At 44.8% G+C, this 23558-nt stretch overlaps 8 protein-coding genes across 8 annotated transcripts; 5 read left to right on the forward strand and 3 right to left on the reverse strand.

Moving 5' to 3' along the window:
- Window positions 1-796: 796 nt before the first annotated feature.
- Window positions 797-1861, forward strand: H6S33_002183 (uncharacterized protein; the record flags this gene model as incomplete). The annotated part of the gene is made up of 1 exon (XM_044833543.1): window positions 797-1861. One exon carries the CDS (start codon window positions 797-799, stop codon window positions 1859-1861), a length of 1065 nt encoding a protein of 354 aa, XP_044693326.1.
- Window positions 1862-4618: 2757 nt separating this feature from the next.
- On the forward strand, window positions 4619-7437 carry H6S33_002184 (uncharacterized protein; the record flags this gene model as incomplete). The annotated part of the gene is made up of 4 exons (XM_044833544.1): window positions 4619-4977; window positions 5036-5607; window positions 5672-6380; window positions 6441-7437. The coding sequence occupies 4 exons, from the start codon at window positions 4619-4621 to the stop codon at window positions 7435-7437; spliced, it is 2637 nt and encodes an 878-aa protein (XP_044693327.1).
- A 2132-nt stretch (window positions 7438-9569) lies between these two features.
- On the forward strand, window positions 9570-9842 carry H6S33_002185 (uncharacterized protein; the record flags this gene model as incomplete). The annotated part of the gene is made up of 1 exon (XM_044833545.1): window positions 9570-9842. One exon carries the CDS (start codon window positions 9570-9572, stop codon window positions 9840-9842), a length of 273 nt encoding a protein of 90 aa, XP_044693328.1.
- A 568-nt stretch (window positions 9843-10410) lies between these two features.
- H6S33_002186 (uncharacterized protein) lies at window positions 10411-13885 on the reverse strand (the record flags this gene model as incomplete). Its single annotated transcript, XM_044833546.1, has 5 exons — window positions 10411-10453; window positions 10524-10952; window positions 11003-13013; window positions 13070-13720; window positions 13804-13885. 5 exons carry the CDS (start codon window positions 13883-13885, stop codon window positions 10411-10413), a joined length of 3216 nt encoding a protein of 1071 aa, XP_044693329.1.
- A 1040-nt stretch (window positions 13886-14925) lies between these two features.
- H6S33_002187 (uncharacterized protein) lies at window positions 14926-17085 on the reverse strand (the record flags this gene model as incomplete). Its single annotated transcript, XM_044833547.1, has 4 exons — window positions 14926-16659; window positions 16719-16792; window positions 16852-16950; window positions 17064-17085. 4 exons carry the CDS (start codon window positions 17083-17085, stop codon window positions 14926-14928), a joined length of 1929 nt encoding a protein of 642 aa, XP_044693330.1.
- Window positions 17086-17563: 478 nt separating this feature from the next.
- Window positions 17564-18296, reverse strand: H6S33_002188 (uncharacterized protein; the record flags this gene model as incomplete). The annotated part of the gene is made up of 4 exons (XM_044833548.1): window positions 17564-17581; window positions 17649-17683; window positions 17881-17886; window positions 17981-18296. The coding sequence occupies 4 exons, from the start codon at window positions 18294-18296 to the stop codon at window positions 17564-17566; spliced, it is 375 nt and encodes a 124-aa protein (XP_044693331.1).
- A 687-nt stretch (window positions 18297-18983) lies between these two features.
- Window positions 18984-20870, forward strand: H6S33_002189 (uncharacterized protein; the record flags this gene model as incomplete). Its single annotated transcript, XM_044833549.1, has 4 exons — window positions 18984-19068; window positions 19148-19536; window positions 19591-20256; window positions 20310-20870. 4 exons carry the CDS (start codon window positions 18984-18986, stop codon window positions 20868-20870), a joined length of 1701 nt encoding a protein of 566 aa, XP_044693332.1.
- Window positions 20871-21399: 529 nt separating this feature from the next.
- Window positions 21400-22992, forward strand: H6S33_002190 (uncharacterized protein; the record flags this gene model as incomplete). The annotated part of the gene is made up of 7 exons (XM_044833550.1): window positions 21400-21436; window positions 21598-21981; window positions 22039-22505; window positions 22562-22581; window positions 22660-22694; window positions 22795-22818; window positions 22883-22992. The coding sequence occupies 7 exons, from the start codon at window positions 21400-21402 to the stop codon at window positions 22990-22992; spliced, it is 1077 nt and encodes a 358-aa protein (XP_044693333.1).
- Between the last annotated feature and the right edge of the window lie 566 nt (window positions 22993-23558).

Consider the following 23558-nt stretch of genomic DNA (forward strand, 5'->3'; position numbering starts at 1 on the left):
GGCTTGGGCGTTGTGCAGATATCTAACTTCTGCTATGAATACCTCAATTTGGAAATACAAGCTTCAAGAATTATTTTGTATATGCACGGCATGGGAGAGGTTAATGATAAAATGTCGAATTCTCAAATTAATTCTGTATACTGCCAGATTACTATCAAAGTCCAACGGAATTCTGTTAAGTATGGTAGTAGCCTCACTAACCTTTAGGTATTGTACAGAACTCAAGCAGCCTAGGAAATGTCTATTATGGTTGTTCTTTACTCTTCGATCGGGTTCCTCCAACGAAGCGACTAGTAGGCATAAGGGTGAAACCCTGTACTTGTACTGTAGATTGTGGTGCGCCGCCATAGACTACGGTCTGCATGCGAGTATGAATTAAACAAAAAAAAAAAAGATCGGGTTCCTCCGTATCCAAATGTTGCATTGTTTTATAGGGCTAGGGTTCCTTGTGCTTACAAACAGCATCGCACATTCTCGTCACTGCGCCTCACGTTTGGCTTCTCTCCAACCATCTACCACGTTTCTTTGCCCCCCGTTAAACGCTCTCCCACGTAGAGCCTCAGCATCACTTCTACATACAGGCATCTTACACAGTCCTATCTGTCGTTACTGCAGGATCGATAATCACAGGAAAAAGGATTCTATTTGTTTGTTGAGTAGGAGGATCGACGGATCAGGGCTCGGAGGACTTCTCCTAGGCAGTCGTCAACTGAACGGGTCATCGCCCATTCAGGACGCCTCATCGATAATTATCTAGCGCGCACAGCTTCGTCCATCCCTGAACACCAGCGAAAAGATGGCGATGCTTCCGCCCCCCGCCCCGACAGCTGCTCAGCACCAGAAAGCGTGGGAAGCAAATCATAACGTCTCCGTCATGTGTCCCGACTGTCGAGAGGTCCCAGCAAACCTAGTTGAGGAGTTCTCATCGGGTGACATGGTGTGTGGCTCTTGCGGGCTAGTTCTTGGTGACCGTATCGTGGATACTAGATCCGAATGGCGTACCTTCTCCAACGACGATCAGGGTGGTGATGATCCTTCGCGTGTTGGTGACGCTGCGAATCCATTCTTGAACGGAGCTCAGCTCGAGACCACGATTTCTTATACACCCGGCGGTGCGGGACGAGAGCTCCACAGAGCGCAGAGTAAGACATCGCATGATAAGACCGCGAAGGGGCTTCTGGCCGCGTACAAGGAGATTGGTGCTTTCTGCGACTCCATCAATATCCAGAAGATCGTGTCAGACGCGGCCAAGCAGCTGTTTAAGGTTGTCGATGATAACAAGGCGTTCAAAGGGAAACCTCAGGAGGCCATCATCGCCGGGTGCATTTTTATTGCCTGCCGTCAGTGTAATGTTCCGCGAACGTTTCGTGAGATCTTTGCGTTGACAAAGGTTCCAAAGAAGGAGATTGGGCGTGTCTTCAAGGCACTGGAGAAGTTCTTTGCCGCACAGGATAGCAAGAAGATGGAAGAAATCACAAAAAGCGGTGGTATCGTGGATGATAGTCAGCAGTATAGGACTACTAGCTCGACGAAGGCCCACGACCTCATGATCCGTTACTGCAATAATCTGAACCTTTCGCAGAACTGTACTACAATCGCCCAAGAGCTTGCTAGCAGGGCAGCGAACACTGGGACTTTGGCCGGAAGGTCCCCGATCTCTAGTGCTGCGGCTTGTATCTACATGGTCTCCTACCTCATGAAACAACCCAAGACCGCGAAAGAGATTTCGGGCGTCGCGGGTGTCAGTGATGGGACGATTCGGAACGCCTACAAGCATCTCTACAACGATCGGGCGAAACTCATTGACCTCAAGTGGATCGAGAACGGAAAGGGGGACATTAGCTTGCTCCCATCATCCTAAAGGATATATCTATATACCTTCATACAATAGAGTGGTTAAGTATGGGAGGATGTGTCTATGGCTTTACAGACATTATTTGCACCATCTCTTTTGTTACCTAGACTGAAAAGCGCAGTTCCGGTTCTTTATCATCTTAGTGGTCATTAAATTGATTAGTTGTTCGTTTCCTGTTGTATTCATAGAGCTTTTTTACCTCTCTCTTTTGTTTCGCAATATTGGCGTTGATAAAAATGGAATATGGGGAGGTGGGAGGCTAAGGGGGGCATTCTTTTTTTATTTTTTATTTTTTTCCTTTTACAGGCGACTCTCGTTATAGCGATAAGGTTGGGACCGGGAAGTGGCATCCTTATAACGAGATAATCACTATAAGAAGTTCAGGGTTAGGTTTTATTGGAACGGAGAATAAGATTTAACAGCGGAAAGGGTAGAGGAGGAGGGTAACAGGGCCAGCGAAAGGGAATGGGTCCAGAGTGTACTAAATTTGGTATTAGTTCGTTGTTGGGTGAAAGTTTCGTTATCCAGCAGATGTTTTGTATTGGCTAATTCGGAAAAAATGTTGCGTTTTCTGCTTTTCCTTACTCAGACCCATTTTCTCGTTAGGTTTTTGATCTCTTGATATGAGGATACCCTTACAAATTTTCACTAAATAATGATATCGTTCTATCAACAATCCATACTAAAAAGTTGGGATCGGCAAGTGCCATCCTTATAAGGTGAATACCACCATATCTCTGTATTTTCGAATAGTTCCAATCGATTCATATGTCTATATGCTGGTTTGTTCTGAGGGGGGTTGTCTATCGATCGATCGATTGATTGGGAGGGGGGGCAAAATATCATACTACGTTTCTATAACATCTTTGAATAAAAATAAAATAGTTTGCGTAACTTTGCGTGAGTTAGTGTTGGATTGGAGAGTTTCTGAAACTACTGACTACGGGAACACGGGAGATCACTCGGCCGGCCTTGCATACTTTGGGAGAATGTTTGTTGTTCGATCAATTTACTAGTACTATAATTCCACCCCGCGGTGGCTGAACTTTGCTGGAAATATCGTAGAGATGGGATTTAGAGAGAGGCATTTGTTTATAGCAAAACACAGGTTTTGTTTCTTTAAACGAAATATCGTGATATTCGAGTTTTATCACGATATCGAAAATGTTCGCTGTATTTCTTTAGTAGTATCCTATAGCTCCACTTTCAGTGCTACGTATATGTAGTACTAAAGCCCAGTATCGCGGTCTGTCCCATCACCCTGATCTCTTTTTTTTTTTTTTTTTAAATATGCCACAATATGCCACAATATTCTGGCAATCACTAGATTATAATTATATGCATGCCGGATATTTGATTGTAATCTTTCATGCCGTCTTGTACCAAACAGCATATTTATAATAATTATAGAACGCACCGGCCTAAGTCTCAAACTTATCTGGAGGTTAGACCCCCATGGTGATCGGCGTCATGGTATGTGCCGGTCCCTTGATCTCGGGGTGACGTTTAAGGTCTTACTTTACCCCAGATTCTAACCGATACAGATTAGGAGCGGGTATAGTTCTTGGTTTAGTATTCAGAGCAATATTGTCAACTACATGTAGGTACTCTTGATATAATTAATACAATGTTTGGACTTCTAAGATTGCGATAAAATTATGCACATGAAGGTGAACAAAGAACGTACTACTAGTAGGGGCCTGTTCGGCACGAATATCATAATGTTCTCGACATTATGGTAAGAAGGCGTTTGGTAGACGTCTAGACGAATATCTGGTATTAATAAATATATATTCCTGGAGGTATTTATTGCAATTGTAGCCCCGTGAACCACCGTAACCTAGCCTACCGAATACCTCAATACCGCAACAATACATGTGCTTACATGTAGTTTTGCTTGGGATGAAATACCACACAGCCGAAAATACCATAGTATTAAAACCAAGATGCACCCGAGAGGGCCTAACTACATGTACTCTATCTAATAATGTAGGCACATACACAGAGTACTCGTAAATTCATGACGTTTCCGAACACGACTGCTATTGCATACCATATAAAAAGCGCTAAATCCACTTTTTGTATGTCATGCAATATTGGTCGTGTTCGGAAACGCTATGAACTTACGAGTAGAGTAGATGTATATATATTTATAGAACCGTTACACAAAGAATCAGTGAAAGCTGTTGCTATTGTCATTGAAGGTCAATGAATGATTAGTTAAATTTAACGGATTTCGCAGGATCAATGAAAGATGGATCTGGAACCGAGCCCATGCTTTTAAGCTTAATAAGACCATGGAAAGATTCACGATACACATACCCATGGGAAGATCTTTAGTTATAGATAGATAGTATGTTGATGTAGACGCGAGAGTGTACTCTAGGTAAGTACTCTACCTAGATCTAGATAGCACCTAGCTAGGATAGATAGGAGTTGCGCGTGCACGTGTTCCTGACCAGGGGCGTTCGGTGTTCTCCTTTGAGCCCTTTCAACTTTGGCACCTCCTGAACCCGCCAAGGTGCTCACTTGTCTGTGTCCTTTCCAAGCTCCCTATCTAAACATTCGAAGGGGAGCCCGCCAACCGCTCTGAACTTCCCTCACCCTCCCCACACCCCGCCCCCGTATATATTTTACCCCGGACTTCTTTGCTCCACAAAAAACTCGCCTTCACCCCGCATAAGCAGGCGTGTTTGTTTGTTGAGAGCCAGTGAGCTGCTAGAAACAGGAGTCATGGTTACTAATTCCCTTCCACAGCTGGCCATGGACTCGGAACATTCACACTCCTCTCACTCGCATTCTCACTCGCATTCTCACTCGCACTCGCCCTCCCATCTACATTCGCATTCCCACTCACACTCGCACCCACATTCAGGATCAGGGTCAGGGTCAGACTCGGATTCGCACTCGCACTCGCACTCTCATCCACAAGAGTCTTCCCATTCCCATTCGCATTCGCATTCGCATTCGCACTCCCGCGCCAATGGCCACAATTGTAATGGGCCTACGTTAGGCGTCCAGAACGGATATGCGTTTCCATCTCCCTTCGTAGGCACATCAGCACCACCGTCCACATATCTCGCTCCAACGGAGTTCCCTGATAACGGGAGATCATCCGTAGGGTATTTACCAATGTCTCTGCTTATTTGAGTACTTGTGAATACTGACTCCACATTTTAGGAAACCCTCAGTATCTGCCTCGAACTTTATTACGCCTCTTTCACTAGTGGCGGCCTTTCTTCTCGCAGAGCTCTCGGCCCCGCGCAATAAGGCCGCATTCACCTCCGAAAACGTTAATGTTTCCTCAGCTTTAAATCCACTCGAGACATCTGAGTCCGGTCCGGCTCCGCTTTCCGCGCTCCTCAACAGCCTCTCCTCGGCCTCTGCATTGGGCGCCGGAACACTTCTTTTGCTCGGTAGTTATAGGAAGCTGCGGCAAATTATCGGGGGTGGGGGCGGAGGTAATTCAGATGAAAGTGGCGGGAAGTTTTACCCCAAGAAGCGTGGGGAGCAATTTAGCCCTCTTGTCGTGGTCGAGAAAGCGGTAGGCGCCATGGTGCCTTATTTTGCGGCGATTGAGTTGGGCGCTGTTAGGACTGCGGCGATAGTGCTAAGTATTTCTGCAGGGGGGTTGATTATGGCCGGGAGAGCCGGAGATATAAAGGGTATGGTAACAAGTAAGAAGGGCGCTCTGGGAGCAATCATAGTGGGTGTGGTGTATGATTTGTGGAGAAGTAGTGAGCTGGAGAATGGTTTGTGCCTACCTCCGCCATGTTTTTCCGGGATGCCGAGATACTAATTACACCATATATATAGGCTCTCTTTCATGTTTAATAGCATATGTGTTTCTAGTCGTTTCACTTTTGTTCTTGTCATCGCCATACCCGCTATTGTTCATTCCGTCGGAAAAGTCGTCATCATCGTCGGGGACACAAACTCCGCTCTCAACAAAATCTACGCAGCTGCGGTCTAGCTTTCCAAAACTCACCCGGAATCCGTCAACACTGATGACATCAGCGCTTACTGGGAAAAACCCACTTATTTCCTCTTATCACACTAAACTATCGCTGATCTCTGGAGCCGTGTTATCGTCGATTACTGCCACAAATTGGGCCTTTACCGGATCTACAATAGAACTTACACAACCTGAAAATTGGTTCTATCTATGGGCTGCAGCGGTTGTTTCCGGATTGGTTGCGATAGAATTTGGCACGGGTGTCAGGAAGATTGGATTTGGAGTTGGTACCTTTACAGCGATAGTAGCTGGCTGGGCAATGTTAATGTCCGATATGACGGCCGTAGTAGGGAACGTTATTCTTGCTAGTATGATGTGGGTGGGAATACTACTCGATGAAAAGGCCCAAAATCATGGCCATGACCATGATCATGGACACCACCATGAACCGAAAGAAGCCAAAGCCCCATCAACAATTACCAAAAGTCTTCTACGTATGTCCGAGGGACTGCCTCTATTGCATGGTATCCTTATCGAAAGAGATTCGCGGCGGATCTTCTACTTCATGTGGTATGTATCATCCGCTCGAACTACCGCATGTATGGTTTTCTAATAACGTCCTTTATATAGTCTTAACTTCGCCTTTATGCTGGTCCAGACCTGCTACGGCTTTGCAACAGGCTCTCTCGGTTTGATCTCGGACAGTGTTCACATGTTCTTCGACTGCCTCGCCCTAGGTGTCGGCCTCTGCGCAGCAGTAATGTCGAAATGGCCGCCCTCAATGAAGTACCCATACGGACTGGGCAAGATGGATACTCTTGCCGGCTTTGCCAACGGCATTTTCTTGATGCTCATATCTGTCGAGATCGTCTGGGAAGCCATCGAGCGTCTCCAGAAGCCTACAGAGATGTCACGTCTTGTCGAACTCATGATTGTGTCTAGTCTTGGGTTGGCAGTAAATTTGGTCGGTATCATGGCCTTTGATCATGCGCATATGCACCATGGTCATAGTCACTCGCATGGTCATAGCCATGAGCACGCTCATGAATCATCTCACGATCATGTCCATGTCCATGCCCATGCCCATGATGATGACCATCACCACTCACACGCCGAGGAGCCTGTTGTATCCCCTCCGTCTCATAATCACCCACATGATTCGGAGAATATGCACGGTATCTTCCTGCATATCCTTGCTGACACGCTTGGCTCCGTCTCTGTTGTGATATCAACGCTTGCAATCCAATACACTGGCTGGACCGGCTTCGACCCGCTGGCGTCCGTGTTTATTGCAGTGCTCATCTTCCTTTCCGCCATCCCACTCGTGAAGTCTTCCGCCTCTAATCTCCTTCTCACTGTGCCCGCCAACACGGAATATACTCTCCGCGAGACTCTCGCAGGTGTTAGCGGCGTAAAGGGTGTCGCAGGATATACAGTGCCCAAGTTCTGGGACGTGGACGGCGTGGTAAGAGGATGCCTACATGTGCAGATAGTCAGAGGCGTGGATGCCGAGGCCGTTTGCAGAGAGGTCGAGAATTGGATCCAGAGCGGGCTTGGAAAAGTTGAGGTCTGTGTAGTAGCGGAGAGAGGAGACAGTGCGGGTAATTGTTGGTGTACGAAAATTTAAGTGGATTTAATGTTGCGGGGTGAATGATTTTCTTGTAGTTATCTTTTTTTCTATCCTATCATTTCTCGATAGTGATGATGCTGGTTGGTGGGTAACTATGTATTATGTTATGTATACATGCGGATGCCGGGAATGCGCTATGAAGGGTGGGTTTAGGGTGACGGGACTAAATGCAAATACTGTGCATTGATTAGATATATCCTCTGGGTGTTGGAAAGCTAGAAATAAATGCTTTCTATCGCTTCTAATTAATATTGGTGGTATGCGGTTGAGAAACCGTTGGCATGATGCTACTAGCTCCAATATTCGAAAGTGTTCGTGAGAAGGAACACCGAGAGAGTTTGTGAATGCCGTAATGTTTACAAGGGAAGAAGTGCAAGAGGATGATCTTTCTGGACATATTATGCATACTTCCTAACCATCGATTCCATCTAAGAAATAGCGTTTGGGCTTTATTCTGACAAGAAATGCTGTCGCTCACCCCGGTCCCTGGGCAACATAGTCCTCCCAAAAACAAGAGTGCTGAATGCGTAGCAAGGGGCAGCACAAACTTCTTTATATAATCGAGCCATACATAGAGTTGCCAAAATGAATTCTGGCCATCGGACACTTGCCGACGGCGATGATAAAGTATCCAATCATCACTTATCACTCGGCTACATATTCTGTTGGCGCTGTAAGTATCCCTTAGTCTGTCAGTAAACGATGCCCCCTGCTTGCAAAGATTGTGGCAAATACTAACAAATCGTTACCATTTTCTCATCTGAATTCGGATTTGCTGTACCTATATGAAGGGGCAGCATCGACAGGGTAAGGGATAGGGAAAGGAAGAACAAAGAATGGTACGTGTTAAGAGAGTTGAGGATACTTCCTAGAGTTGAATAGTATAATTAATGAGGGTGTAGAGGATAGGTGAGGTTTCTTGTGTTTTCGGGGGCCTAAATGCGCTGGTATTTTTGACCCATATGAAGCTCCTCCATAAAACTATTAGGATTCTGCTGGCATGGTAGCCTGAGACTTGATGAGCTTGTCTACTATATCTAATTTGAGTGAAATCAATTAATGAAGTAATCAATCAATCAATCAATCTGAGTGAAATGATGCTCACGAGTGATATCCTGTGAAGATGTAGCCTGATTGATTGATAATTCATTAATTCTGAAGATGTAGCTATATATATAGCCTTCAGACTACAGCATATGAATCAGTACCTATATATTGTCTCAGTACTAATTATATTTGAAATAAAGTCCCGGTATATATATACTTAATATCGGGTTATATACTGGGGCATGTGTATATGTACTTGGGGTTTTCAAAGTCCAAACTCCGAAAAATCGTAACTTTGGGTGTTCCACATATCTTATGATAACATAAAGTTCACTTGTAAATATTGGTTTCTTGAGTTAAGATAATAATTCTCGCTAATACATACTGCTAGATATCTTCATTTTTAAATACGCCTTGTGGCCACGTTGAAAAACCATAGGGTTGGGTTGGGCGAGTACTCTAGGATCTTCTGTAGTTGAAGAACTGTAAGGTAAGTAGCTCAAACTAGAGTAGTAAGCTGGATTTATTCACATGCGGCATCACTATCGTATTTCTACCGCACTAGATAACCCCTCTTTTTGCTGCTGTGTTTATTAGAGTAGAAAAAATGCAAGCGCTGCGTACTACTTCAATCCCATGCTTCTCCCCCTGTCCAACCAGCGGAGATTGGCTCTTCCTCCATGCCCTTTTCCTTTTTTCTCCAGCCTCCGTACCCAACTGTTGACTATTCGGGCCGTGAGACGTCTAATTGGCAAGAATAGTAGTTGCGCGAAGAAGCTCTGAAGCGCAGCCGGACAAGAACCTAAACTCGCAAAATGCGATGATTTATACACACAGTGTATCTAACTGACAATACTTAACTCAGGAGTATTTACCGGGAGATGAATTTGAATATGTTGCCTTTATATCCCGATAGTAACTTTCCATATGGAACAACTATCTGTAGAAGATAATGAGGTTGAATTCAACGCCCAAGCCGCCAAGACCCAACGATCACCAACCCGTAAAGCTTGTCTTATCCACGTGTACTGCATTGAACACGCAACCCCGCAACTATTCTCACTCCAATACCGCAATTCAATATGGCGCCTACCCTTACAGCGGTATATAGATCTCCTCTTTCCACGGAGCCTCATATCTTCTCATATCCTCTACCGGAATCTGTAGCTTCTTCTATGGCTACGGGTACTGATGCAAAGACGCAGCATCTTTCGGACCTCCGAGCGGCGGTCATAAAACTTCAGGAGGAGGTAAATACGTACCTAACTGAAAGAATGCAAGCAGAGAAAAAGGCGGAGGAGGATGCGATGGCGGAGGAGAAATATGGCGAGGAGGAGGGAGAGGAGGAGGATTAAGGTCATGAGGCGGGTGCGGATGTCATACGGTCTTGGGGATTTTTCTACTTTGCGGGAGAAGGCTTTCAGGATTTTTTGCAGTACTTGTTGCGCAAAGGCTGTCGGTTGTCAGATCGCCTTTCTTTTCTTTTTTCTTTTTCGCAAACCTTGGAGCCCGCGGTTTGTGGAAAGCTTTGTGAAAATTCCCTTCCTTTCCCGCTCTAAAAATCGAAGAATCATATCAAATCTGGGAACTCGTTTGACGAAAGGCTGTTACCTTGCTGAACTGGCAATCTTTTGTCAAACCGCGATATTATCCTATATGAAAAACTCGTTTCTTTTACTAAAAAAACATTTCTTGAGGATATGAGCTCATCAACAAATAACCAAAAGAAAAAAAGTAATAAACCCCTGTGTGAAAGTAAAAGAACAGACATCATTAAAACCAGAAGAAAAAAAAGTCGACTGAACCCCGAAAACCCTTATGTGTTATCAAGCGTACACGCTCGCTTGTAGCCTTTGCACACCTACCAACTAATAATGAAGGGGGAAAGGAATAAAAACCATGTTGTACAAAGCAGCCCGTACTTTACATTTCCTTCTGAGCACAGCCATAATGTACTACCATTCCACTTAACCGAATATAAATTATGTCAGTATTAGCCATAGTTGGAAAGCACACTTAGAATGGATGTTACATACCTTGCAGTTCTCAAAATAACACTAGTCCCCAACCTTTTGTGACAAACCGGGCACACCCTTTCCTCACCGACAATGACATGCTTATTCCGGCTTTCTAACAATCTTTCTTGGACATCTACCCTAAAACTTGCCCTTAATTGGGCTGCCATGCGGTTTTCTACCATACGGGAATTCGTATGTCTGATCCGGCTCTGGAAATAAGTTTCCAGATTCGAGATTTTGATGTCTTCAGGTATAAGCTTCAACGCGTCTGAAGCTTCTAGCCTTGCACCGTGCCGAGACAGAATTGAAAGTGCTGGACCGAGCTGCTGCATATATCCTGGTGGGGGACGTAAATAGAGAGAGAGGAGAGTATGGTAGACTGTCGTAGGCTTTGAGGTCTCGGCGGGATCTTCAGGAGGCGAAGCGTGGTGGATTTTAGCACAGTATCTATTACTATTAGCGTATATTTAGTAAATGCGGGAAAGTATAATATCTACTCTTCAGCTTTCTCGTGATCCCTCAGCTTGAACACATAAATTTCTAAGGCTGTCTTATGTTGTCCCATATTACTCAATACCACTGCCCTTGCCTCATAAAACTCCGGATCATCCCTCGGTAACCATCCAAGAACTTTCTCATTCCGGTATTGCTTTGAGCTAACCAGAAAGTCCAACAACTTCTCTCTCCATTTCAAGCGTTCTTCTTCTCGTCCATCAAAGTCATCCTCGGTTAGAGTTTGTAAATATAGCCAGACCATCCGAGTGTGGAACTCATGAGTTGGATCGCCGAGCTCGTTGATGATATACTCTAAATACTGCACGGCAAGCATTCTATCAATCTCCTGTAGATACTCGAGAACTTTCCCTCTCGGTAATGATTCTGCGTTCTGGGAGTCGGTAGTGAAGACTTCCATCCCTAACTTTGGGTCTATTTTTAGTGGCCATCTGGCATATTCAAGGATCAGGTCAATATGACCGGTCTTTAGGTTCTGCAAGTATCCAATCGTCCTTTGTGGACCCTGAAGGTTCATGGCGCGGGAATCTACACGCTCCTCCTGCCCGAACTGTCTTAATAGCTCTAATGCTTCTTTATGAAGCTCCTTCTGACATAGAAAGTCGACTAACTCTGTAAACATTCCCAGGTCCTGGAGTTTTTCACTAACGACCGCCGGATCGCCATGTTTCTGGACTCGAACGAATGGACCGACTAAGCGGGGATTCGTGATAATATAAATCCTGAATAGAGTCGTATCTACAAGCCTAGCTGCCTGCATGAGGCTGTCTAGCCGTGTAGTGGCATCCTCCTTTAACACTTCAACATTTTCCGTATGGTTCGCAAAGCTAGAATCAAAGAGGTCATTCTTTGAGATTGAAACTGGAGAGGTGGGGCCACCGGTATTTGCGAACGAATCAAGCGGCTTGCCATCAGCATTGAAATATTTCGATATCTCGCGCCGTGTGTCTGCTAGAAAAGCAGCCAACTCGTTGGCAGCTGTCTTTAGCTCGTCGCCTTGTAGTATCGGCGGTGCTTCAGGGACAGTTTGAGTGTGCTTTACAGTGATACTCGCTGTATCACTGTGATCGTCCGGTACAACCGCCGCCGTGTTACGTCGTACACCAAATGAAAATATGGAAGCAGTCTCAGAGTTCTTCTTCATGTGTGACAGATTTGTTTTCTTCAGCTCGGCAAGGTAAGAAGGGGGCTGGGCTTTCCCGGCCTCCACCTCCGCCTCTTTCTTCCTGCCAAGGTTCCCACTTTCCGCTGGCGTTTTATCGGCTTCTGGCGCTTCTTGTATAGTCGTAAGGGTCTCATCACCTTGCTCAACTGCCTCAGGGGATTTCGTTGCTTCTGTTGCTTCTGTTGCTTCACCTAGGCCACCATCCTCAGCAGTTTCGGAGGGGTCATCATCTCCCGAATCTGTAGACTCCGTTGTATCTTCTTCGTTCCTATTGGTCTCAACAATCGACAAATCACCCGCAATGACTCTAGGAAACAGTCGTATCGCCCTTTCTGGTGGTGCTGAAACTTTAATGAAAAGATCCATACTCTCTCGATATTTCTTTTTGTCAAACAATCTCTCTGCCTTCAACATTTGTACCTCTCGTAACTTTTCCTCTTTGCGATCTTTCAACAAAACATTTTCAAGGATTTCTAGGAGACTGATAGCTTCATCTAGATGCTCACCATCCACGAGCTCCTTGATCTGTGTCTCGTAATCTGCCGTACTCATGCGCCATACCTGTGTTGGGGATGCGACGTAAAAGAGCTTTCCCGCGTGGACAAGGGACACGTTCGGTGGGGGGACGTTAAGAGTTGATACATTAGGAAGATGTATTGTTTGTAGTAAAGTCTGTGTTGACGGATTACGGACTTCGAGGTGTTGTTTGGATGTGTTAAGAGATACTAAATATGGGTATGAAAATACAACTGAATCTGGGGATACTGGCCATGGGATTGGTGGTCTATCGGGTATAACGTTGCCTTCCTTATCGATGAACAGGCTTGTGGCTAAAGAGTATGTGTAAGCAGTTGTGACAGGGAGCGGGCTTTTCAGCCATACTTACTATCTTTTACTAACAAAAGCTCATCTCCTCCTAAATGTGTACTCAATGGTTTCGAACCCCATCCTCCCATCCCCATGTATGCCGACCAGCCCACTTGCTCTCCGCCGCCTACTACAGCAGCACCATTGCCTTTACTCTCTGGTGGGACTATATCTTCAATAGCGCCAGTCTGTACATTGACCGTCACAAATCCACCTGATAACCCCGCCACAACCTTTTGTCCACTAGCCCAGGTCAAAGACCTAATAGCCCCGCTCAAAATGACTTCTTTGCCCTCCTGAAACTCCTCATCATGCCACGAGTACAATAATAGTCTTTTCTTGATTCCGATGGACAATCGACTAACGATACTAGGAATTTGTGTTGTCTCATCCTTTTCGATGTTACTGGTCACAGCAAACGTAGTGGCTCCTTTCGTCTTAGATAATGTTTCCTTGAGAGTGAACTCGTCGAGGTCGTGAATATGAACGTAATTGTCACTAAGTGTAACGAGAATCTTAACCTCCTTTATACAAGCCAGAAGCTCGATCGACCTTCGTGAGAACTTGTCTATTGTACGTAGAAGTGATAGTGATATCTCGGGAGTGTCTGGGTTTAGTACTTGGCACACCCTTAAGGTGCCATTTGAAAGACCTAATAAGAGCTTGTCGCCTTCAGAACACAATGGATGTCAGCCTCAAGACTGCAAGAGCTAGCGGGCATGGAGTATTGCTGTTATTATTGGGTCGTCCTACCATATGCCAACAAGGACTCAATTCTAAAGCGCTCTCTCGGGCCGAGCTCCAAGATTGAGCGAGCATTGAAGGCGTTGAGCATGGCGGAAGGTAGCCAGCCCGCGGCAGAGCTGGGTCAGCTATTGTTATTAAGAGCTAGATTGGTAATCTATAAAGACGATTGTAGACCGATATTAATGAGAAGGGGTCCGATAAAATAGCGATCGCAGGACAACTCAACTCTACTCAGACAGAAGAGGAGACAGTCAAAGAGACTGGGCTACACCACCAGTGGGGAGTTGATGCAGGATGAAGTCGCGAAACGGCCAACACTGACTGTGCCAAGAGGTATGACCATGCACCCCAAGCGACATGTCCGGGTTCATTGGCTTAGAGCCGCACTAACTGATTGGCTGACTGGAGTGTAGAGATGTATGTATTACCTCATTCAGGGTAGGCACAGTAGCCTACAGTTCAATATGCCGGATCCCTTGCTGTTCCGTACATACAGTACTGTACTTACAAAATCTTCGGACAAAAATCTTGACCGTCCGGCATACTAGTAGTGAGGTACTGTATAGCCATGGGTTGGGACCTACGCCACCGATACACTCGCTTATGGCGGTTGCTTTAGCCAATCAACGACCATGGACTTTATCATGAGAAAGTACCTATGGCACTACATGTAATCCCCCTCAGCAGAAAACTAGCAAATAAACATCATATTATTATGTATGCAACGCACAGCGCTGTATAATTTCGCCTCTCTGAAATACGGCGCCAATATCTGGTCCCTATCGGTACTGGATTTACTTACGTACAGTATGAGAAAACGAGGTGAAACCATTACCACAGGACTGCGGAATTAAATCGGCATTTCAAAAAGAATACCGTATCAATACCGTATTCTTGCTGCATTACTGGCCTATTAACGGGAATACTGAAGTAAGTACACCTATTTTTGGTACTGTGTGCAATTACGTATAAAATAAATGAATGCAAAGTACGTAGTAGGTAGAAGAATCAAATGCTTTTATTTATCCATTATTCGTAAACAATTCCTCCGCTAAGTGTTTTGTATTGTATAGTACAGGTCGATCAAAAGAGAAAAAAATGATACCAGCTTTTACCTTTGAAAAGAAACTAAACCCCCTTCCCCTTCTTCTTCTCTTTCTCAATTTTTCTTCGTTTCTCCCTTAGATTCTCAACTTCCTCTTCCTTCTTCTTGTTTGAGAACTGCATCTTCTCATACAACTTACGCTTTCTTCTGGACATCATTATCTTTTGCATTTCCTTTTGCTCCTCCTCTTCTCTCTCTTGCCTACTCTTCTTCTTCTCCTTCTTCTTCTTCTTTTCTCCGGCTGGCAATTTGATACCTGCTGCCTCTGCTTCCAATTCCCGCTGATGCTCTTGCTGCGCCTTCTCCTCTTCATCCTCAGACTCTGGCTCTTCCTCCTCCAATGCGCCCACTTCGATCGCTTCGTGTTCGTCTTCCTCATCTCCACTTTCCAGATCCACTTCCATCCCACCCTCGATATCGTCTTCCTCATCCTCGCTCATTTCCTCGTCGGCGACATTAGGTGCGGTAGGATCATATGTCTTTTCGTCGATCTTGACCCATGGACTCAAGTGAGGAGGTAAGAGAGCTCCAGGGCCGTACTCGGCAGGCGAAAGTAGTCTCCCGATATTAACACAATCCCAGATATACTGCGGCTGCACGTAAATGCGTCCCGGAATCCTTCCATTGACTTTCTTGGCCTTGGATGCATCTGCCATTTCTTCATCGCCATCAATTGGCATGAGCGGGAGTGCAACTTGCTTAGCGGGGGGACGATCAACAATCTGGTGAGTGATTAATGGATCATTCTCGTTCTCAGTGAATGCACCCTCTCCGAGAACCAAATCCCATCCAATTCTCTTACATCCGAACGATCTCAAAAGGAACTCAAGTGGTTGTCTTGGAGTCTCGCGGGAGAGGAAGAAGGTGAATGGCGCAAAGAGGTTTGCTGGATCTTGAGATCCTGAGGTCCCAACATTGCTCATGTGAGGTTGTAGCAGCACATCTGCGCCAGTGGCGACAGGCTTAAAGGTGTCAATAGTACTCTCCCCCATCACAGAATCTTCTTCCAGTGTAGTGGTCTCAACAGGATCTTCCTCATCCTTCTGTTCAAGCGAAGCGATCTTCTCGTTAAGTGTAGCAAGCTGCCTCGACATCGCCTTGGTATTGCTTTTATCATTTCCAGCAGCCAGTAGAAGGCCAACACCTTTTGCCTCCAGGCTAAACGCCCTTAGTCCCGCACCCTTCGAGTCTGCATCTGCGTCGAATTTTGGTGGATACACGAGGCCTTCCTTGGTGTAAAGTCTGAAAAGCACAAATCCAACCAAAGTGCTGTAGAATTCAACGAACGTGCCCATAACCCTGAAATCAACATCTACAGGAACATTCTGCGCAAACTTATATGGTACTAGCCACAGAATCTCTTGCCCTTGAATCTCTGCCTGGTAGTATATTCCCTTGATCGATAGGAAACTCTTTCTCAATGAACGCGTGCGGATGATGTAGTGCTGCCACTCATTGGAAAGCCTCTCGCATGTTGCAATAGTCTCGGGGTTGAGATTGTGATTAGTTGGAAGGTTGGCAAAAAGAAACAACATAGAAACTGCATCGTCAAGATCACGGAGTGCGTCAGTGAAGGTGGGGTAGCGCTCTTTGACGATATGGTCAAGTTTAACTTGGGGCTTGTTATTAGTCTCGAGACGCTTTGCATCGGAATAGTCCCCACGGCCGAGGGCTTTGTTGAGCTTTTTGGCGAAGGCTTTGTGTTCGCGAAATTTTTCGAGGACGGGCTCGTGAAGTAGATATTGAATATCTTTTGTCTATAGGCAAATGTATTAGAATTAGACCCTGAGAATATACAGCATTACTTTTAACATACGTAGTAGAATGTAGTGGCGGCGGTAGAGCCCTTGTTTGCCTTTCTTTTATTCCGAGGTTCACGGGGGTAGATTCCTTCATACAATATATCAGTAAGCCTAATTCCTTGCCCAATTCGAAGAATTTTTGCGTACCTTTGAAAATACACAATCTTCGGAAATCAGGCAGAGAAACCTGGAGCTTACGGACCGCTTTTGTTCTAGTTATGAAGTTTTTCGCATTGCCGGCAACACCTATGCAGCACAGGTTAGTAAAAAAAGGTCTCGGTCAGGAAAATTGAAAGCCCAAGCCGCGGTCCAATTTTGTGGAACGGATTGTGCTGTAAGGGGTGAACGGGGTTTGTTACCCTTCTTCTTGATCCGGCCCATTATGAAGTTTATTATTTTCTGCTTTTTGATAAAGTACAATGTAGTTGGTGTTGGTTATTGGCGGGAAGAGAGAGAGTCGCGGAATTTTTTTCTTGAGTCTGGGTTGCCACTAGTGTAGTGCGGCTCAAGAGTTGGCCTGCAACAAGGGGATTGTCTCAGCTTCAGAAATACTTCCTACATGTTTCCTCCCCTCATTTAACGTCATAATTCTGCCTGTTATGGCGCCGGGCATCAATAATCAACAAATCCGGCCATTGGGTTCAAACTTTTCTCTCTACGGGTTATACAGCGAGAGGTAGAATTATTGTAGAAACAAGGGTCTAAAAACAGGGTTTAGGTGGCTGACTCGGCCAATAGGACTCTTCCCATACTTCTACAATAATTTTACCTCATGCTGTATAGAAAAAAGTTTATTTTTATCCCCCCCCAAAAAAAAGTACAACACTGTACCTACATGTAGGTACATGTATGTATTGGGTTACCCGGCTGATAGGACCTTAGTGGTTAAGCTACACTAGCTAGAAGAAAGCTTTGGGTCGAGTCCATGGATCCGGATTACATACATCATGTAGTAGAGTAGAGGTTAAGATGATCTCTACTAGTAGTCACCGGGGGAGAGAGCTTGGTATCCATATCCCTTTCATTTCCTTTAGCTTCTCGAAATACATGATCACGGTTGGAGAGACTTGGAATTCATAGATGATTGAACAATGTTAATAGATATTTTTAAACTGCCCAAGCTGTCCCTCATCACAATGGCCCAATCTGTTTAGCCATTTAGGTGTGTAGGTGCACCAGTTCCTAGGGATAGTCCGGATCAGCCAAAGAGTATTACACATTTATATTGAGTTTCAATTTTTCAGTATAATGTGGGGCCTTTGATACCTGTACTCACCAGCAGGCTTGATGATATTTCCTGATGCATCCCTGACTTCTGAGTTTGCCTTTGCCCATGCCTTCCCTTCCTCGGTCTGACTCCAATGTTTCCCCGCTTTGATAAGTTCAAACTCTTCCTTCGTCACTTTTGTCTCTGGATATCTCCCGAACCCCCTTGACTCGAATGCAGCCTCGATAACAGAGAGCGGTGCATTGATTCCGGCTTCGCGTGCGATGTCGAGAATTTCCATACGCCGATGCGCGGCATCTTTTATTGCCGTGGCGACGAGACGGTCGATTTCCTCTTCTGTGAGCTTTTGTGTGGAGCTTGACATTGTTTGTATTTGATGTTTGTGTGGAATGAGTCTTTGATGATTGGTGGTGGGTGATGATGAGGGGAGGTCTGGCTACTGGTGCTTATATAACAAAGGTCATCCTATCTATGTCCTAATTCAACCTATGGTTATAAACCTTGTCATAGCGTTCTAGCCTGCGAAAGAACCGCAAATAGATATCGATGAGTTTAATACTAATGAATCAAACTCGATAGTACCTAATCATTTATTTCTTTACGCGCGGACAGGTTTAATCTAATGTTTAACGGATCAACTTCATGGCCTGTCCTGTGTCATATCAGTCATACATACATGTACATAACCGGATCTCACAGTACTCTACTAAATGTTCTTTACCACCACCGAGACTGTGGCCAAAGGCTATATTAATCTATAGGTTTATCGTGGCTGCGGTGACTGGCCTCATGCATAGATACATGTAGATATCAAGACCTTATCTTATCTTATCTTATCTTATCTTATCCCATATTATCCCAACTTATCTTAGCTTAGCTTAGCTTAGCTTACCTTAGATCTTTTTTTTTTAAGTCGCACATCACTTTATTTGCCCAACTGTGCGCACGTACATAAATCTCCAATTCAAAACTTGCCCATGATAAAACCTTCATAATCTCAATAAAGATAGTAGGGAGTGTTAACGCCACTAGCCAAGCTTCAGAAGAAATCATGGTCCTCAATCCCCCACCGAAGCGCTCAGCGCCGGCAGAGCCTAATCTAGTAGCAAAGAAAAGGAAAGCATCTACGAAAGGTGGTAAAAAATCCATAAACTTTTCCTGCCTTTTCCTTCCGCAATTTATAGTATGAACCAAACTAATAAGAGGGGTAAATAGTAAATTCATGTCCTTACCCAGACTGCGGGAAAACATTCACGAAGCCATGTCGCCTTGAGGAGCATATTCGTTCTCACACCGGGGAAAGACCTTACATATGCACTGCGGATCCAGAGAATTGCGATAAAAGGTTTTTACGAAATTCGCACCTAAAGGCCCATGTAAAAGCATTGCATACGAAAGAAAAATCATTTAAATGCACATTTATGATTGTTCCCGGAAACGAGGAAGATCGGGGTGCTTTTGGGTTTAAGAGGAAGGCACCCGGAGGTGCCATCGAGCAAAATAATGGTGATGGGAAGGAACCTAGAGAGTGTGGGGCAACTTTCACCACAAATCAACATTTAAATAGGCATTTAGAGAGTCATATGAAAAGTCTCCCTCATGTGGTAAGTTAAGGTTGCTTCCGTGATGGGCCCTTGGCTGACTAAATTCAACCGTAGTGTACAGACTATCCTCCATGCTCGGAAGGATTTCGGAAACGTGGTCCATTACGGCGTCATATCCGCGAGGTGCACCTTAAATTATTACCATGGGGATGCACGTATAAGGACGTAGAAAATCCCGAGCATGGGTGTACGGCTGCTTTTGATACCAAAGGAAAATTGGGAGGTCACATAGATAAAGTTCATAAGGGCTTAATACCAGCACTCTATACCTGTGCCATGTGCAGTGCTTATACAGAAGGCGAAAAAGGACCCGAGCCAGCGCCTGGGGAAGAAATTATTGTCACGCCAAGGCAAGGAACAGAGCAAGAAGGCAACAAAACATCAACAGGAAATCCAGATCTTTGTAATGGTGGAATTGTTGAAAATCTCAGTCCAGAATCCTCCACCCCCTTTCCAGTGGTTCGTTCCATGCTTGTCACCAAACCAGTGGAGAAAATATTTTATCCTGAAACTGCCAGGTTGCAGGGTAAAATCGGGTTTAAAACATATCTAGAGCTTCGCCGTCACACAATACACATGCATCCTCCTACCTGTGTTCAATGCCGTTACACTTTTAAGAACGCCAGAAATCTAAAAGTCCACATCGCAAACACTCATGGTGCCCTTCTAGAAGAGAGAAGACATCATATTTGTGAGCAATGTGGCACGGGTTTCACAAAGGTATGGTCATCCATAACTTTTAGTGTCCAATTACTCATGGCCTTTTAATTTAGAAACATGCACTAAAAGTTCACGTCCGTCGAGTACACGAGGACCTTCGCCCTTTCGCCTGCGTAGACTGTCCCAAAACCTATGGCTATAAATCTCAGCTCCAAATACACATCGAAAACCATCATTCCGGTCGCAGAAAGCCCTGCAGAAAGCCACGCGGTAGATCCACCAAGAAACCGAATCTTATTCAACAGCTTACCGGCATGGGGTACGAAGAAAGCGGGAGGAATATCGAATGTGTTGTCGACAATTGCGATTATAGATTCGTTAGAATTTACGATTTAAAAGTACATTTGAGGAGTCTAAAGCACCATGGATTTGATGAAGGTCAGGTGGAAGAATTGATCATTGATGCAGAGGGGGGTAGACGAGAAGAAAACGGGGAATATAACGAGAATGATGACGAGGACGAGGATGAGATGACGGATACAGACAGCTCTGGTAGTGGGAGTGATGAGGAGAGCGATGTAATAGCGGATGGAATGGAATATGTAAATTTATGGGATGATATGGGTGATATGGATTTGGATAAAGAGAGTGGAGATGTTTCTGGGGAGGAATGATTTGTTCTTTCCGGCGTGCTAGTACATGTAATCATAAGCCGTGGTGAAAACACTCAAAACATACTTGTTCAATTGGATAGTCTAGATTTCTTCCTAGGAACATCTAAATCCTGTACTCTATCATTTCTTTTCCTTTCAGAAAAAAGAATTGCTTACTACCCCCTCTCCTGGAATGAACAGCGTCAAGGTATTGACCAGTCTTCATCTATCGAATCATATTCTGCCAATATAAGCAATCATAGGCCTAAAAGATCGAAGGAACCGTTTTATCGCTGCTCCTCTCTGTGGCCCCTCTGAATACCGTCTTTTGGATTTGTTCCTATTCTACCCTTTTAGCAACGTATCAGCCACTTCAATACAAAACATCATATGTTAAAGCTGGAGATGCATTCTCCCCCTTTAAAACGCTCTGTAACAGCTCCAAACAATCTAGGTTTAGCTGCTACAAAAGCCAAGGATAGCTTTACTACAGGGAATATCCCTCGACATCGCTCGCTCAGTCCAAATCCTCGGTCTCGAACACATAGTAATGATTCCCCGCGACCATCAGAGCTACTTTATCACAAGTCAGTGTCGATAGGAATTCCAAGTCCACTTTCCCACTCGCACTCTCACTCTCCAAGTTTAGAAACCAGAAACGCTCCAAGTAACTCTGCACCGCACTCTCAAGTACATGATTTTGAGCCCAGTACTTCCAAGTTACGTCCCCAGAACTTAACAAAATCAGATGATCGTAACTCTGAACTTCATCCCCCAATGGTTTGCGCTTCCGAGGCTAGTGGTTCATCTATTGGGAGAGTTTATATAAGCGCAGAGACATCAACAAGATCATCCAAGATTCAAAATACGCCACGAAACGAAGTAGATTATGATTACCTAGGAGTACTACAAAAGTCAGATTATCACTCGAACACATCTTCTCAATCATGCCTTAGCTTTTACGTTCCACCGACATTTGATACGGAGAGGATGCATGTTGAGAGTGAGCATTCGAATTCAGGTACGAGCGGATTCACATTGTCTGAGAGCGATAAAAGTGAAGCTCTGAGCAGGGTATCGGGTTATGTTATGGCCGAAGTCCAAAGAGGCTCTAGAATTGTTCCCGAGGGAGGTATGCTGGATTTGCAGTTTCCAATACTGACGACTCCCGACTTACAATCTCTCGTAGAAGCATCCTCAAAATTGAGGATAGATCCTGACGATTTTGAAAGGAAGCTCTTGGTTGAAGATCCTGACCCTTTATTTCACAGATCCCTTAATAGTGCTTTACAGGGCGAACCCCTGGATCAAGTACTGGTTGAGCAAGTGGGATCTTTTGGAGTTCATAACCTAAGAAGTGATACCTTAGGTCAACTACCCCGTATGACTACTATTGAAGCATTACCATTGCATTTGTCGCCCCCAGTTCTACCCACTAAAGAAGGTTTATTGGGAAAGATCACTCAGTTAGAAGTTCCGCCTGCTGTACCAAGTGGAGAGATAACACCTAGCACTGTGGTCCTTCCCGGCGAATATTTTCGTCGGCGCCATAGCGGATCTCATATACTTTCACATGGGCATAGGGATTTTTGTCTGAATCTTCAGATTATAGATCATGTACCATCGCCGTCGCCAAAAATACTTATCGGACCTCGGGTTTCGTCCGATAGACCGCCAAATACCCCTGAATCTCCATTCACGTTAATTTCGAGGGAAAAGACGAAAGTGAAGGGTAGAAGACAAAATTCACCATCGTCCTTAATCACATTCTTATCTGCGGTTAGCCCAACTGAGACCTATGGCGTTCCAGGAAGATCGAAACTAAAACCTCCCGGGAATTCGAAGGTGAATTCGTCCGGGATATTACTAGTGACGGTTTCGGCAGCCACAGTGATATGCTTGGTACCTGCGTATGGAGAAACACACATTTTGCTGACTGAGATAGAGAGTTCAGTTGGCCTAACCAATGGTGTGTAAACGTACAGAAAATAACTTACACTTTGTATCTACTGACATGATCGTACCGGTAGCAGAATACCCAGCGCATATTTCTAGGGGCCTTGCCGAGAAATCACCATGCATGAGAAGTTTGAGAAAGGTTATCGAGAAGGACGGCCTAAGAATTCTTTCGCAAAATAATTAATTATGCCTGTTGTTCAAATTCGATATTACATTCGAACTTTGGGTCGAAGAGTCCTTTCGATATGCTAGGATGAATGGTCTGGTACTCGTCTATTCATAGCGTTTCCGAACACGACCGATACTGCGTACCATATAAAAAGGAGGGCTTGACGCTTTTTTATCTGGCATGCAATAGCAGCCGTGTTCGGAATCGTCATGAAATTAGTAGTACTCTACATACACTCTGCGTGGTCTGGTATTTCCCTATCCTGGATTAGAATCAGCACTTGATGGCTTTCCTATTGGCTACGATCTCAGCCTCTAATAAGAGAAAGAAATCGACTGCTCATTCGATATTCCCTGTGTACTAAGTAATGATTAGGATTAAAACAAATCCTTGATTCATGTAAAATCACTCGACCAATTCTCGCCAAGCCATGTACACTGAAGTTTACTTCAGGGTTAAGCGAAGAAATGTGAGAAAGGCCAAAATGCTGAGTCATCAATTGTGCTCTGAGGTCTATGCTGAGCCAATTGCCAAAGCATAGATCTATAGGTGGAGGTGGACAAAGAGAAAGACGACATGAT

The sequence above is a fragment of the Morchella sextelata genome, assembly GCF_020137385.1.
Source record: "Morchella sextelata strain SCLS chromosome Unknown scls_12, whole genome shotgun sequence".
In the NCBI taxonomy this organism is placed as follows: Eukaryota; Fungi; Ascomycota; class Pezizomycetes; order Pezizales; family Morchellaceae; genus Morchella; species Morchella sextelata.